The sequence below is a fragment of the Rutilus rutilus genome, assembly GCF_951802725.1.
Source record: "Rutilus rutilus genome assembly, chromosome: 7".
NCBI classification, from domain to species: domain Eukaryota; kingdom Metazoa; phylum Chordata; class Actinopteri; order Cypriniformes; family Leuciscidae; genus Rutilus; species Rutilus rutilus.
This window is the reverse complement of record NC_140221.1, coordinates 39,849,658-39,866,547: the sequence shown is the minus strand read 5'-3', so window position 1 is coordinate 39,866,547 and position 16,890 is coordinate 39,849,658. Positions and strand designations below refer to the sequence as shown.

Genomic DNA, 16,890 nt, shown 5'->3' with positions numbered 1-16,890 from the left:
GAGTTAGATGAGAATTATACGATATTTACTAAAACTCAAGGGATGTAATGTGCAACCATATTCACTGCATAAATGATTCATGTAAAATTCTCTGCAAGCACAACAGAAAGTCAGCTAGGTGCCAATGTGACAGATTTCCGTCTGTCACCTAAGTTTGAACATTTCTCAGCTTTCCCTGATTAATCATTCCTGTTACTGTAAAGCACAACAAGAAGCGTCACACAATCGTGCTCAGGTCTTTATTAGTGCTAAGAGGATGCATGTTACAGTAAACTCAAAAACATCTATGGGAATTAAGAGGCTAAGGCTATATCTACATTCATCCAGATACATTTGAAAAACAAAATTTTCTTTGGCCTTCCGCTTACACTGAGACAGTGTGTCTTGCGAAAACAAAGCTTATCGAAGACGCTCTCCCAAAGTGATACATTTGAAAACACCGGAGGTATTCGAAAATGACAACGCATGTTATGTCATGTGACACATGTTGTACCAATATACACTGCCCGACAAAAAAATAAATGGATTTAAATAGGCAAATGTATTTGCCTAGAAGATTGTATTTCTACTGTATTTCAATAGAAGAACTTGACCAAAAAATTATCAAGAGGTGCATATTTTTTGGCCAAGATCTTGTATTGATAATACAAGAGTCCAGCACTCTGTAAAGTCTCCTCCAGCACATCCCAAAGACATTCAATGAATTTCAGGTCTGGACTCAGAGGTGCCAATTCAGGTGTGCAACTGATTCTTCAACCACTCCCAACCACTGTTTCACAATCTGAGCCTGATGAATCTTGACATTGTCATCCTGGAATATGGCCATGATGTGTCTTCCTACATGGTTGTTTAAAATATGAAAAGCTACACACTCCATCAATTAGGGAACAGTTGCCAAACATATAACATGCTAATAACATAATAATCACTGCAATAATCATCCAATCATAGACTCTTAAGCATTTGCCTATTTCAATCCAAACAGAGACTTGGCCTGGCAGTGTATATATCTATGTTTATACCGGTATGTGCCTGCTATGTGGAACTGTATTCACTTTCACAGTGTTGCTTAAGAACAATGTGACTTTGTACAATCTTCATATTACATTCCTGGAAAGATGACAGAAAATGTACTTGCTGTCCTGCGGCAAAACACGAGGGCAATCGTGTTTTAGACCATGTAATGGCTATTGAGTGCGACTTGGATGCGCCAGTAAGGGGTGAAATATTTTGTTAATACAATTATCGCGCCAGAATAGCCTGAGAACTTTATGTCTGGTATCACCTCAGTAAGATTTTTACGTATTATGCATGCGCAGTAAGATAATTGTAGCATTTCTGATGGTTCTATGTGGACAATAAACTTTGGGAAAACGCTTGAAAACAGTAGTATGGACAAAGAAAATGCCATTTTCAAATGTATCTGGATTAATGTAGACGTAGCTTAAGGAAAGAGCTGGGGATGTTGTATTTCTGTAGCCTAAATTTTCTCTACATCCTTTTTCTTTTGGAGCTCCAGCTGGGGGTTGAACACCTCCTGGGTTTGCCCAGAGGTTGGTTGCTCATCTTCTGTCACAGCAGGGTCTGTATATCCTTCTTCACCCTCCAGTTCCAGAGGCTGCGTGACCTCTGCCTGCTCTCCTTGCTCGGAGGTGATGGTGTCTGGAGTCTCTGGAGCCTGAGGCTTGTCTGCAGACTCATGGACTTCCTCCGTGTCTCGCTCGATGCCCTCAACCGCCTCTTGAATAGCACCTTCTTTGTCTTTCTCTATGCCATCGCTGGGTTCTCCAACCTGCTCTCCTCCAGACTCAAAGGCACCTGGTGCAGCTTCTGTGATGGACTGGGGTTGTGGTTCTCTAGATGGATCTACATCAGATACAGTCTGCTGGTCTCGTTCGCCCTCAGGATGCTCAGTTGAGACAGAGGGTTCGGGAGTTTCTCCCTCAAATGATTCCGGTTTAGCCTCGGCTTCAGTGGCGTCTTGAGGCTCTTGTTGTTTTCCTCCCACGGTTTGTGCCTCCATCTCAACCTTTGGCAAACGTGAAACAGTTTTCAAATTAAGTCAAGTGCTTAAATGCCAAATCAAGACCCTAAAGTGCCAGGTTCACTGTACACAAAAAATATTAATTTTCTGGGTAGTGAAGAAAGGCCAATATGTCCCCTACGGGAAAATAAGAGCTTGCATTTAATCTCTTTGTTGGTTATTAGAACAATTATGAGCCTGGTAATTGGAATTGCAGGGTGATTAATTTATAAACTGACTTCGACTTTGGCATTTGATGTTTATGGGGCATTGTGGAATCGTATACCTCTAATTATTTCTGAAATCTTTTTTGCAGTAATGTAAAAAAAACATTTTGTTTTGCAGCCTGTTATGACGGCACGGCTTAACGGTGCTGCAAATTGGCGTAAGTTGAATAAGACATGCAATGGGTAAACAATATCTGCAATTTTTAAAGCGTGATGACCACATTCTCTGCAATAATATAATACAACAAAACAACTGAAATAATCCCTACTTTTCCCTGCGAATGCAAATAGCTGTCAGCTTTTTAACATTAGACTGGCTAAAATACAGCACCTGAGAGACAGTTTCTCTACCTGCGAAGTCTACCTATTATACAAGACCAATTAAGTACTGGAGAATGAATGGCTAGTGTTCAACCTTGGATTTACCTAGAAAAGTTTTCAATAGTGACAATAATTGTGCCACTTCACTATGAATGACAGAAAGCACCACTTAAATATAAGGGTGACACATTTAATAACTTATAAACAAGTGCAATGCATGCCACCCAGAACACTGAGTGCCTAATTTTGAGCTTCAGTTAGTGAATAAGTTCGGACTGCATAATTAAAGATTAAATGGCTGTCAGAACCAATCAATACCTGGATAGGGATAATGACATCAGCAGGGATGGGAATGCTGGGTAATAGTGCTTCCACTGTAAGGATCCCATCGGCGGACAGAAACGACTGGAGATTTTCAGCATCAACCCCACCTGGAAGTCTTAGGCAGTGGTGAGAAATATATTTATAAAATTGCTTTGATATAGACAGCTTTGTGACAATTTGACACAATTGCCCAGTGAAATATTATATGCTAAAACAGAATAAAATAGACATTGAGTTAATGTTTTGTTTTTAAATAAATGAATACTTTTATTCAGCAATTAAATCAAATGTGACAGTAAATACATTTTATAATGTTCTAAAAAAATTCAAATAAATGCTGTTCTTTTTAAACTTTTTATTCATCAACGAATCCAGAAAATAAACTGTTTTCAGCATTGATAATAATAATAAATGTTTCTTGAGCAGAAATCAGCATATTAGAATGATTTCTGAAGGACCATGTGACACTGAAGACTGGAGTAATGATGCTGAAAATTCAGCTTAACACCACATGAATAAAATACGCTTAAAAGTGTATTACAAAAGAAAACAGCTATTTTGAAATGTAATAATATTTCACAATATTACTGGTTTTACTGTATATTTAATCAAATAAATGCAGCCTTGGTGAGCATAAAACAGATAAAAAAACTTTTTTTGAACAGTGGTTCAGATATAGTGTAGTGTGCATGTTAACACTTACTTGTATTTTCTCGCAAAATATCTAGCAATAAAGCCGTGCTCATCTTGTCTTTCTTCATGATTTCCTTTGGATCAAATATATTAAAACAAAATTATTGAGATTGATTAGCTCAAATAAGAGCATAATATATTTTGTATATCATATTAAATATATATATATAAAAAAATTATATTCAGAAAATATTCATAAATTATAAAATGTACAATATCTCCAGGCTTATTCTGTTTGGTAGACTAATTGCATGTAAAATGTGTTATCTGACATTGAATTCTGTTGGAAAGGTGAAATTTAAATAAATAAACTATTCATATAAACATATATATATTCAATATATCATATACTATTCAATATATCATATATACTATTCAATATTCAATATATATGTAATATATTGAATAGTACACTTTTTCACCCATACCTGCAATTTCCAAAAATCCGTCCTTTATTTTGACCGTAACCTCAGAGGGAGCGAAGTGATTGACATCCAAGCTAATTTTCCACTTGCTCATCTCACCAACCACTTCCGACACCCCTCCACTCATCTCCCTGTGCAGTTTAGAGATGTGCTGTCCTGAGGCCTGAGTAAAGGGAGCGAACACGGGTGTGCGCAAGTACCCGGGCCAAGACGAAGTCCCCAGCCTCCTGAAGATGCCTTCGATCCAGCTGAGGTCTCGGGGGTCCAATAACGGAGGCAAGCCGTAATGTTGGTTAAAGATTACGCTGGGCCATCTGTAGCTCAGGGGATTCCAAGGTACCTCATTACAATATTGAGGCCTGGATGGTGACTTGTTAGCATCCGCCATAGTGACAAAATTGAAAATTCTAAGGAAGAACGATTTTTTTTGGAAGGTCCAGCCACAGTACGATTAAAGACACACTAACTACACAAAAAGAGATGCTGTAGAGATTGAAAGCAAAGACAAATGTGGCCGGTGGACATTGCAGACGCTGTTTATATAGCGTCCTTGCAAGTTTTTAGCACTTACTAAGCAGTAACCATGATGCTACCAGAAGAGAATGTAGGGATGAAGTGATGGCTAGGTAGTTCAATCTGCTACCGGAGGGGTGGAAGGGCTCTATGGCAGACGCTAATTAAGGATATTTATAGATCTAAAGGGGAAGCAACAAATAGCAGTTTGATGAGAACTAACAGTTCCAAGTCCTGCTTAGCCTCTGACAGGCAAAGAGATCTTATTGAACTGATTGTTAATAGTGTTGTAGAAACTATTAAAGTGTTGAGGTGTCTATATAGAGGTTGTGAAGGTGTCTAAGTGCTTGTTAACTTTATTTCCTGGATTCAGAATGAACGAGTGCACAGGGGACCTTGCTTTAATGGGCCCAGTGCAGCCAACTCACCCTTATTAATCTCAGTGCCGACTGTAGAGGTGTACTGCTGACTGCACAATTACATTTGCTCAACACTTTATAGTTTTGTTCAGGTCCTATTTAATATTCGGAATATTGGAGTCTGTCCCTGGTGTGCACTATAATTTTAAAATATATATAATAGAATATTATTTCACTATATTTCAAAGTTCAGTATTAAGATGCTTGTTATTTTAAACCTACACAGTATGGCCTGAGCAATATCTGTAATACACAGCAACACTAATAATCCATCCAGCATGGCTTCAAATACAGTGGCCCTGACAGGTTCAGACTGGTTTTTTAAATTGTCTTGTTACCACTGGAGACCAAACGGACAACATTAGGCTGCTGTCGCACTGCAAGACTTTATGTTGAAGACTGCTGTTTCTTTTATATATATAAATATATCTAAAAGTTTGGGGTTGGTAAGATGTTTTTTTTAAGTCTCTTATGCTGACTAAGGCTGCATTTATTTGATAAAAAACACAGTAAAATAGTAATATTGTGAAATACAATTACAATTTAAAAAAAAAAAAAATTCCTTTTAAATATATTTTAAAATGTAATTTATACCTGTGGCGTCAAAGCTGAATTTTCAGCATCATTACTCCAGGCTTAAGTGTCACATGATCCCTCATAATCCCCCATCATTCTAATATGCTGATTTAGTGCTCAAAAACATTTCTTATTATTATCAATGTTGAAAACAATTAATCATTTTTTATATATTAAAGTAATATTTTTGTGGAAATACATACTTTTTTTTCAGGATTCTTTGATGAATAGAAAGTTTAAAAGGACAGCATTTATTTGAAATAGAAAACGTTTGTAAAATTGTAAATGTCTTTCCTGTCACTTTTGATAAATTTAATGCATCATTGCTATATAAATATTAATTTTAATCTGTGTATATAATTCATTATTATTTTGATGGACTGACTATTTTGATCATCTTCTTTCAAACAAAAACAGTGAAAATGGCAGTTCAGAGCGATATCTCTTTAGATTCTGGACCATGTGTGGTTCACAAACCTTTTTTGAGATGTTTTGGGAGAGATTTCATCGCAGACAAGAACCACTGACCCGTAGAGTCTACAGTTCAGTCAGAGGGAGCAGTGCTGAGGATGTGTTGGAGTCACTTCACCTGAAACCAAAGAAACTCATCATGAATTATCTGGGACAAGAAGAGAAGGTAGCACGGTTTATGTAAGACATCACAAGCATAGGCTAATAAGTCTGTGGAATGTGAAAAAGTTAAAGGCACACAAATAAAAAAAAATTTTTTATTTTTTATTTTTATTAAAAACATTTAAATAATAAGTCAATACTTAATCAATCCTTCTTCCAAAACGTGATTTTGTCTTACCCCGGTTCACTATGGGAAGCCATTAATAAGTATATTTTAGACCTGACGGGATGGTTTTCGCGGGAAATTAGAGAATTGCGCACATATGTCACTGGAGTGTCTCGTTGTATCTGTATAAGGAACAGTTGCTCCAGGAAAGGTTGACATGCTGCACGCTAAATCTCGAACTTCCGGAGAATCACCGTTTACATATATATATATATATTTTAAATAAATAAATAACGCCGAACAGAGGAGAGTCAGTATTTTTTGCTGGCAACAGGAACGGAGTCGGGGTTCAATCTTCAGCTGGCTGGCAGGAGCCGCCACTGGATGTCACGTGACCTGTCAGTGGCAGACTGGCAGATGCCAGTCTAATTCTGGCATAACACGTGACCTGTCAGTGTGACCTGTCAGTGTCTGGCTAGTTGTCTGGCAGTCTGCCTTTGGCAAGTTTCAGAAACCGTTGATTTGAATTTAGAGAAGTTTATCCCAATTAAACCAGTTAAAATGGACATGATCAGACTGGTTGCTTACTGACGCTTAGCAGTCAGCCGCATCTGAACTGCCTGTATAACGCGTTGTCTGACACTGTCGCTGTAAGGAAATACATTGTTTTCTTTTTATGAATAGAATCTCATGCATCTATTATTTAGTATTAGTAATGTTTTGGATAATTTTATCCCAATTAAACCAGTTAAAATGGACATGATCAGACTGGTTGCTTACTGACGCTTTACCGGATGCTCAATCCAGTCAGCCGCGGCTGAACTGCCTGTATAACGCGTTGTCTGACACTCTTGCTGTAAGGAAATACATTGTTTTCTTTTTATGAATAGAATCTCATGCATCTATTATTTAGTATTAGTAATGTTTTGGATAATTTTATCCCAATTAAACCAGTTAAAATGGACATGATCAGACTGGTTGCTTACTAACGCTTAGCAGTCAGCCGCATCTGAACTGCCTGTATAACGCGTTGTCTGACACTCTCGCTGTAAGGAAATACATTGTTTTCTTTTTATGAATAGAATCTCATGCATCTATTATTTAGTATTAGTAATGTTTTGGATAATTTTATCCCAATTAAACCAGTTAAACTGGACGTGATCAGACTGGTTGCTTACTGACGCTTTACCGGATGCTCAATCCAGTCAGCCGCGGCTGAACTGCCTGTATAACGCGTTGTCTGACACTCTCGCTGTAAGGAAATACATTGTTTTCTTTTTATGAATAGAATCTCATGCATCTATTATTTAGTATTAGTAATGTTTTGGATAATTTTATCCAAATTAAACCAGTTAAAATGGACATGATCAGACTGGTTGCTTACTGACGCTTAGCAGTCAGCCGCATCTGAACTGCCTGTATAACGCGTTGTCTGACACTCTCGCTGTAAGGAAATACATTATTTTCTTTTTATGAATAGAATCTCATGCATCTATTATTTAGTATTAGTAATGTTTTGGACAATTTTATTCCAATTAAACCAGTTAAAATGGACATGATCAGACTGGTTGCTTACTGACGCTTTACCGGATGCTCAATCCAGTCAGCCGCGGCTGAACTGCCTGTATAACGCGTTGTCTGACACTCTTGCTGTAAGGAAATACATTGTTTTATTTTTATGAATAGAATCTCATGCATCTATTATTTAGTATTAGTAATGTTTTGGATAATTTTATCCCAATTAAACCAGTTAAAATGGACATGATCAGACTGGTTGCTTACTAACGCTTAGCAGCCAGCCGCATCTGAACTGCCTGTATAACGCGTTGTCTGACACTCTCGCTGTAAGGAAATACATTGTTTTCTTTTTATGAATAGAATCTCATGCATCTATTATTTAGTATTAGTAATGTTTTGGACAATTTTATCCCAATTAAACCAGTTAAAATGGACATGATCAGACTGGTTGCTTACTGACGCTTTAGCAGTCAGCCGCGGCTGAACTGCGTGTATAACGCGTTGTCTGACACTGTCGCTGTAACGAAATACATTGTTTTCTTTTTTTTTAATGGAATCTCGTGCATCTATAATTTAGTATTAGTGATGTTTTAGAGAATTTTATCCCAATTAAACCAGTTAAAATGGACGTGATCAGGTTGCTACTCTCGTTATCGTTGCCTGCCTCTCAAGGAAATTAATCTGATTTGTATGGATACTGCAGAGTTGTGACGATTTAATCGTTGTGTAAAAAGTTGTGCAATAATGTAGATGCAGAGTAGCCTATTAAAACGTGAATTAATCCCAATAACATGCTTCATTGTCATTGCTTTGAGAATTTTCTGTGACAACATAGTGCAATGCTTTTTATTAATTCAATTAAATAAAGCTTTTTAATAATTAAATAAAAGATAGACAATTTAAACTGTAAAATCACACATCACAGACTGTATCAATACTTTCAAATTTACAAAGACTATTTACAAATTTAACCCAAGAAGCAAAAACTATTTACAAATAAAAACAAAGACACAAAATCTATTTAGAAATACAAATACAAGAAACTAGGCCATTGCTTGTACATTAAGTATTATTCCACACACAGACAGGGTGCAGCTGCAAAGGCCATTTCCGCTTGGAATCTGTGGAACCTCTCTGTCTTTCTGAGAATCAGAATGGTTATCTATAACCAAGGGCAAAAAACACTCATTAAAATCTTATCACACATTATAATTGATGCATTAAATGTAGAATTTGCAGAATGTAGAATTTCACACACTATAATTCAAATATATCATTAGCTCTTGAATTATTATTGTGTTTTTCACAAAACATGATATACCTCAGGTGTCATGACTTCCATAGCATACGAAGGGCTAGATAAATCTGTTTTTTCCAATGCCAAAACACTGTACACCTTGTCAATGATTCCCTCAGTCTATGACAAACAACAATGCAAATATTTCACTTATTAGTTTAAAAAAAAGTCAGCATCGAAGAATCATTTCATTACATTCCAATAGTTTCAGATTATAGTGAATGAATCTATACAAATAAATAATTGTGGTTTGTTAAGATGTCACCTCACCTCAAGACTCAATGTTGCAACCAAGTTAATGTACAACGTTTTTATTCAAAAGAAATATTATTGTACCTGTTCTTGATCAAAAACGGAGATCCGTAGGTTGCATTGGTTTTTCAGTTTGGGTGCATAATTGGGATGTTTATGTAAAAACATTCTGTGTGATCTAACAGCACCAGATGTGAGGTCATGATGCAGTTTCTAAAAAAAAAAGAAGTTTTTTTTTACAGCACAATATTACTAATTATCAATGCTACATATGTTAATCCTGATATTAATTATTACATGTTTTATACAAATATGTTTATGTGCTATTTTATTTAAAGGTTTCCATAACAATTACCACAATTTCTTCATCCTCCACAACTGTGTCAACCAAAAGTCCCTGTTTCAAAGCTGAGAGGGTGCTGTAAAATAGACACATGCATTAAAAGCAACTCAGTAAGCTTTTCTTTGTATTATGGTTCAGCTGCTTACCTTTGAAAAGAATATGGTTCTTGATCACATCCACAGCTGAAGGGTGTATCTTTGCGAATTGTTGTAGGGTCTATGCCAGCACAATCTGTGTGTAACCATTTGTTGCACAGATCACACTGAACCCACTTCATCCGTTTGATGTGTGGATGCAGGGTTCTAAAAACATATACATTATTGTAAATTCAAAGCAGCAATATTATTTTACACTTAAACTCGCAATTTATGTGGTGCACTTACTTATTTCCTGTGTTTTGATAAACACATGCTTTTATGCCCTGGGCCATGCAGCTGTTGGTCTCTATTTCACCTTCCTCTCTTTCTCCAATTGCAGTCGGAAAGTCCTGTACAGTAGTACATGAGTTTTAGTATTGTCTTTTTTCTTGGTCAAATTCTATTGAAATTTTTAATTCCTGTTTGTCTTACTTCAGTTGTCACATCTTTCAACATGCATGTGGCATGGTAAACACGCAGATGTACTAGCTGACAAGTTTGAAGCACTTCAGAACACATTTTCAGGTTTTTAGCTTCCATTTCAGCTGCCTTTAAAACAAAAAAACACTGAAGCGGTTCACAGCCCAAAATAACACATTTTAAAACATTTTAATAGTGAAGTGAGAAACCTTACAGTGCAAACAAATACCCCACAGTTCACACCATCTCTCTGCATCCATTGTTCGGGTCTGCAAACAGTCCAGCCATCCAGTGACCAATGTTTCTGGAAAGCCTCTCTAAAAAGATTTTAAATTAAAACAGAGCTGTCATGTCATGCATCTTTCACATCTTCTATATATTATTAATATAATGTTTTAAACTAATTCATGTTTTTATACTACACTTGTAAAGATGAGAAATTACTTACCTCAGAATCTCCATATCATTTTTTTCAATGGAATTGTAGATCATCATTGAATCATAAATACGCACTTGTTTTCCAGAGACATCGAAAACCTGTGAAAAAATCATATGAAAAGATACAGTCAGCATATCAATTCAATGTTACAGCACAACTCAGTTTCTTGCAAACCTTACCCAGAGTATAAAGTGGTTTCCCAGTTCTGGATTGTCACCACCAACGATTCTTGGGAGCAGGATTTTTTGAGCATTCTACAGTAGAAAACACACACACACACACACACACACACACACACACACACACACACACACACACACACACACACACACACATGAACACATAATATACTGATATACTGTGTGTGTGTGTGTGTGTGTGTATATATATATATATATACACACACATACTGTATATGTATATTATGTGAAAAAACCCTCAATTGTTATACAATGACTCAAGTATACCTGAAGATCTTGCACATGTGACCTTGAAATTGCTTTGTTTTTTGTCCACTCTCTGTACCACAAAATGTACACATCTGTGTATAAGGCAACAACCTGTGCATAAAATGAATTTGAAATTAATTATACTATGTTTTTAACATTCACAGAGCAATATGACAAATCAAATGAGAGAATTGCATATCTGCAAAGAGCATTGAATAGACAGTTACTTACATTCTGAGTTTCTGCTGCAATTTGAGCAAGACGACAGTTCACTGCCTTTAAATAAATGACACGGACTTTAATATAACAAAATGTGATGAGTGCATTGTGAATGTGCATTTAGTTATATTATATGAACTGTGTGCAGATTCATGTACTGAGTTCCTAATAAATCATTGTAAAGCAAACATACGAACATTGTAAGCACACTTACATTATCATTCAACCAAGGCATGTTCTTGTTTGGGTCTTCCTCTAATAGAGAAGAGGGGCAAACACTTCTCAAGTCCGCAATATACAGTGTTGCATATGCTGAAAATTTGTGAATTATTTGTCTCTCTCTCCTCCAGGCAATGTAAAGTTGTTTCAGCTTGTCCTGTAGTTCCAAAACAGAACCTATTAATTGCATGTAAATTAAACAGAAAATACTACAGGTGTAGTTTTTGTTACTATATATATATATATATATATATATATATTCAGTCTGTACCTTATTTTGTTCACTTATAGGAAACAATGACACAGTGAAACTCCCCATATCTTCCTCAACTTTATCTGGTTCTGCTTGTGGGTCAGTTAATGACTTTGCAGATGTTCTTTGGTACATCTCTGCAATGATATGGCATAGTATTGAGATAAAATGAAAACTGTATGTTAATAACATTTGTAGTACTACATGAACTTTAATTTCATGAACTATATTACCTTTGTCTGTTTCCTCATCCACACCAATTAATAGGTGTCCATGTCGCCCTAAGTGCACATCTTTTTGGGACATTTTTTGAATGTCCTGCAAGAAGTGATCGTTGATCCTCTGGTTGTGCAAATGGAAAGACAGCCGTAAGGCGAACATGTAATGAGTGTCCTTCAATTGGCAGAGGAAATACTTGCTGGTTGACAGCTCTTTGTTTATTTGCTCTGCTGAAGATGAATTAACAATGCAGGCTAGATCTGGCAACAGTTTTATGCTCCTAAGTTTCTCCTCAGGCCTTTTTTGGTTTTTCTCATGAAAACGGTCATAGAGGGAGTACCGTTCACTAGTTCCAGTCAGAGGGTGAGGGCAGGTGAATCTGTCAGTTGTTTGACCGTCATGGATTTTTGGCCCCAAAGAGCTTTGAAGGGTTTTCACCCATTCCTTCTGCACTGTAAGTTTTTTTTCCAACGCAGCAGAAATGTTTTCTGCTGTTGGAGCACATAGCCTGCCATCATGTGGTTGGAAAAAACGTTGTTGAGTCCTATTATTGACATGTCTGGCAACACGTCCAGCTACATCAGAAATGAAGACCGTGGGTGGACATTTGAAACTCAGGAGACCATCTCCATGGTCTCGAGCAGATTCCTGCCACCACAGGGGTGAATGATAGTAGACAACACCATGGGTGCACCCAAGATGCAGTACCCCTCCTGTGGTAAAAAAAATGTCCAGATGTATTAAAAAAAAATATTGTCCATTCTGTACCATGCTTGTAATTGGCTATATTTTATCTTACCTCCTGTTTTGTGAAGCTTCACGAACATTTTTGGATATATATCCTTGTACAAAAGAAGTTCCTCAAGCCTATTAATGAGGTCAGACTGTGAGCCACTTGCTGAAATGCCTAGAGCATTGCATGCCATTGTAAGATCTTCTCTTCGAGGCTAATAATGATGGGGAAAAACATGCATATGGTAAAAAAAGACAAATTGACTCCAAAGTGTTATTTCTGCTGAAAGTGATACATTAAACCTATAAATAAAATATTTCATAGTTTTATAATAGAATCAGAATCAGCAATAATCAAATTGTATTACCCCTTTGAGCTCTAATACTTGCAAAATCCTGTCCTCATCAAATTCCTCATCTGTCCTCTTTGTCCACAATCTGTCTTTCTGGGAGAGGCCTTTCAAAATCTCAGTCTTTGGTATGACATCAGATATTCTGGAGTGTTGTCCAATCCATGGCGTAAAGGCAGAATATGTCAGGGAGCTAGAAAATGGGTTTTGAGATGACCCTGAGGGAGGGAGAAAGGGAGGGAGTGAGTGGGTAAGTGGGTGACTGATTAAGTAAGTAGGGAGTAGGGAGGAAGGAAGGACGAATGGGATAGAGGGAAGGAAGGATGGAATTGTAAATCAAATTTAAAGTAAGTTGGCATAATGTTTAAGAAGTAGAAGTATATTACACAGCTTACCATCACAAAGTCCTGTTGCAATTATCTCCTTCTCAAGGTTTTCCCATCTAGCTGAGACGTTCACCTGTGTGTCCTGTGAAGTGGTGTTTGTCAGGTCTGGTCGTCTCATGAGATGCACTGCAGAAAGAAAGTATTTTAAGAGCAGACAGTGGAAATTGTTGTTACCAAATTTTGAGGGTAAAGCAGCTTTTTCATGAACAGGTACACTGAATTCCTACCTGGTAAGTCAAAGGCCACTTTCCAGTTGGTGTCAGCAATCAAAATAGGAGGATGGTGGCCACAGCGGTAACAGAGGTAATTGTAGGTGTAACTCCTCAAAGCAGAGAAGTGGTAAAACGCTTTCCTTATTGTGTTGTGTGGAATGTACACTTTACTGTGTTCCCCCAATGTACGCAAAAAACGTCCAATAGCAATGTGGTTCTGTTGCAGGTAAAGACAAATTTACATAGTAGTTAAGCCAATATGTAAGATAATGTTCAGGTAAATATTAAATCCTGTATCCTAAAATTCACTAATTTTTTTAGACTTACAGAAAGACCTGTTGTCAAAAGTGAGCACAAAGGGATTGTGAGGAACACTTTGTTACTGAAATTGTGAAATCCAGAATCATATTCTTGGAATCTGACTGGGGTTCCACAAACAGGGCATTCCTTTATGTACACAGCAATACCTGAGCAAAAAAAAATACATAAATAAATCAAATATAATTATATACAACAGAAAAATGTTTCCACTGCAACTCACAAAGTGTGACAAATACCTCTGTGCACAGAAAATAAAGCATAAATGGTAGCGTGCTTTGTCTTCAGGATTGCTTCACTGAGGTCAGGGTAGCATGGTCCGGGGCAGTAAGGGCATTGTGTCTCTTTAGGCACAAAGCTTTCAGGTATTGTCATTTCCTTTAAAATTAAGTCTTGTGGAAGATTTTCCGGAATTCGCTTGCACCTAAAAAAGTAGTCAGTCATTTTAATCACTGCTGATGCTGTCTCAGTTGATGGTTGTGATTCATCATCTCCCTCCAGTTCTTTCTCCTCAAGATCTTCAATTTCTTCAGGATTTGCATTCGAAAGATCTCTCAGTAATAAAGGACGCTCCTGGAATACCCACCACATGCATATGTATCTGTGGACACAACTCAGTCTGTGTTTACTGCCCCCACATTGACAGTGCCATCTTCCAGACATTGTGTCAAATGTCACAATGGTTCGCCCAAGCTTACACCAGTTGTCCTTGAGGTTGGTAAATACTGAAAAGTAAATGTAAGTCTGTGATAGGCCATATTCCCCCCAAAAAATAGGGAATACACAATCAACCTCCTCTTCACTGGCCTTCAAATGTAAGTCCTTACATTCCTGGGCTCTTGACTTTGAAATTAGTCCTTTGTCTAACATTTGCTCCAAAGATACAGAGTTTAATGGTCGTGGAGGAATGTAACGTTGTGCAGAGATAGTTCTTCGAAGGTGGTGGCATTCAGTTCCTGGGTCTCCACTCTGGGCTGCTATCTTTGCCATGTCTCTGCAAATGTCAGACTCACAATATATTTGTCCAAGGAGAAGCGATTTTTTTACATGGACTGGCACTCTTGGCCCATGTAGTTCCTTTGGTGTGACGTATAGCGCGTTTTTTTTATCTATGCAAAGCATAGGTTGCTCCAAGCCATGTTGCATTTTCTCATGCCTTTTCAGATTAGATGTGTTGGAAAAGTCAGCTCCGCATTTAAGACATTTGAAACGAATCTTTTTTGATTCTGTCTGCAAAACTACATGGGGTTCTTGTTGCATTTGAGTATTTGTTTGCTTCTCTGAAAGTCTGTCCTCGGAAAAAGAATCTTTTTGCTCATGGGTGGGTTGTTGGGCCACTAAGGAATAAAGAACAAAAAAAGATGTAGCATTCTAAAATGAATTGCTAAAACAAGCAACTGAACTGATGTTACAGAGAAATAGTCAAACCTGAAGATTTTTCTGTCACTTCAAAACCTATGAATCCAGGGAAAATGTTTTTTTGTTAGTGCCAGTTCTATGCGATTTATGATTTATTGATATTTTTGTATAATGAATACAGCTGCACATACACAATTAAACAGTAAACTGTGCTAGGTCAAAGTAAAAAATAACACAAACCATGGTTTTTCAGATGAGCTTTGAAATCCTCTGCTCTCCCTAAAGTATTTGTACACTTTGGACAATGCCAGTGACTCCGGCCTTGCACTCCATCAGTGCAGTAGCAGGGTATAGTCAACTTCACTATAATAAAGTACATAAAAACAGTGAGAAACATATAATAGGAAGATCCAATGATTAATTATTAGAGTAAATTACCAGTTTTTGCTTCTCTGTAAAATATTGCATATCTAAAATGCCGCTGTGACAGATGTGTCTGTGTCAGTCTGACTGCAGTCCTGCAGTAAGGACAGTTAGTGTCTTCACTAAGACTATATAGTTCATCTTCTGAAGCAAACACAAATTGCCTCTCTGAAAAAGAAAGAAATATTTGAAACAGCTTTAGAATTATTTATACAGCTACATGATATTTAAAACTGTATTTTAAACATGTAAAGTGTAATAAAGTGCTTATTACAGTACAGAACATGTATTTTTAAACATAAGGTTCAGGGGTGTCATGCAAAGTAGATTTATTTAAGATAATGTTGCAATACGTGACTGACCCAGAATGCACCATTTACCTTATACCTGTATGTTTACCTTTCATTTTAGATCTGTGTTTGCTTTCATTGAGAAACCTTTGGTGCCAGTACAGGCACAAAGGGAAGTAGAACATTAAGGTCACAATTTTATTCAAAAATATAATTAAAAAAGTATATACATTTTAACTGTACATTACAATGTTATGTTTTGTCTTATATGTAAACATTACATTGTGCAGATGTTTTAAAGCACCTAACCCAACCCCTAACACCCTTTTAAGTGAAACGCAGAGCTAAGGTCATAGGGCAAAAAATTGGGTTGCAGTCAGGAAAAAAAATTCAATATACTTTACTTGCCTGCCATTACTGTGGATTCTCAGGTGTAAATTCAGAGACCTACTGAACAAAAGTAATTAAGGACACAAAAAATACTTTCCATACTTACAACAATCTGAAACAAACGACATCAAAAATATAAATACATAATATTAAGTCATAATAATTGTTATCAATTATTATTAAGGTGTTCGGTGAAGTTCTGGAAGTCTTCGTGCGATACATTATTTTTGCAGTGGCTACATGCAATGCTACAATATAGCCGAAACTTACCTCCCACTTCGTAAGATCCCATATTAATTGGCCTGGGTATAATTTATTCGAAACTGTCAGATTCCTATATAGTTTACTTTACAATAATTTACGTAACATATGTCATTTATAGGGTATAGTTATTTTTATCTAGCT

General features: G+C 36.8%; 2 protein-coding genes and 1 long non-coding RNA gene across 3 annotated transcripts in view; 1 reads left to right on the top strand and 2 right to left on the bottom strand.

The window, feature by feature from the left end:
- LOC311293219 overlaps positions 1 to 16,890 on the top strand; it is a 267,232-nt gene that overhangs the window by 99,433 nt on the left and 150,909 nt on the right. The window lies entirely within an intron of this gene.
- LOC311293580 (uncharacterized protein) lies at positions 505 to 4,508 on the bottom strand. Its single transcript, XM_084413966.1, has 4 exons — positions 4,017 to 4,508; positions 3,599 to 3,662; positions 2,890 to 3,010; positions 505 to 2,029 (listed from the first exon to the last, which is right to left on the bottom strand). Exons 1-4 carry the CDS (start codon positions 4,399 to 4,401, stop codon positions 1,481 to 1,483), a joined length of 1,119 nt encoding a protein of 372 aa, XP_084270092.1. The 5' UTR covers positions 4,402 to 4,508; the 3' UTR covers positions 505 to 1,480.
- Positions 8,707 to 16,409, bottom strand: LOC311294007 (uncharacterized protein). The gene is made up of 24 exons (XM_084414619.1): positions 15,821 to 16,409; positions 15,623 to 15,745; positions 15,452 to 15,478; positions 14,263 to 15,360; positions 14,033 to 14,172; positions 13,721 to 13,922; positions 13,503 to 13,619; positions 13,126 to 13,325; positions 12,825 to 12,972; positions 12,040 to 12,738; positions 11,825 to 11,943; positions 11,549 to 11,710; positions 11,347 to 11,391; positions 11,134 to 11,226; positions 10,846 to 10,920; positions 10,676 to 10,764; positions 10,442 to 10,544; positions 10,240 to 10,356; positions 10,054 to 10,157; positions 9,817 to 9,972; positions 9,683 to 9,746; positions 9,412 to 9,540; positions 9,100 to 9,195; positions 8,707 to 8,940 (listed from the first exon to the last, which is right to left on the bottom strand). Exons 4-24 carry the CDS (start codon positions 15,281 to 15,283, stop codon positions 8,848 to 8,850), a joined length of 3,972 nt encoding a protein of 1,323 aa, XP_084270745.1. The 5' UTR covers positions 15,284 to 15,360; positions 15,452 to 15,478; positions 15,623 to 15,745; positions 15,821 to 16,409; the 3' UTR covers positions 8,707 to 8,847.

Coding starts and splice junctions, on each gene's coding strand:
- LOC311293580 (XM_084413966.1), bottom strand. CDS start 4,401: ATGGCGGATGCTAACAAGTCACCATCCAGGCCTCAATATTGTAATGAG. Junction 3,011..3,598: donor TATTTTGCGAGAAAATACAA/GTAAGTGTTAAC, acceptor CCACTGCCTAAG/ACTTCCAGGTGGGGTTGATG. Junction 2,030..2,889: donor ATGTCATTATCCCTATCCAG/GTATTGATTGGT, acceptor CGTTTGCCAAAG/GTTGAGATGGAGGCACAAAC.
- LOC311294007 (XM_084414619.1), bottom strand. CDS start 15,283: ATGCAACAAGAACCCCATGTAGTTTTGCAGACAGAATCAAAAAAGATT. Junction 10,357..10,441: donor GTGGGGTATTTGTTTGCACT/GTAAGGTTTCTC, acceptor TTTGTTTTAAAG/GCAGCTGAAATGGAAGCTAA. Junction 10,158..10,239: donor TGAAAGATGTGACAACTGAA/GTAAGACAAACA, acceptor ACTACTGTACAG/GACTTTCCGACTGCAATTGG.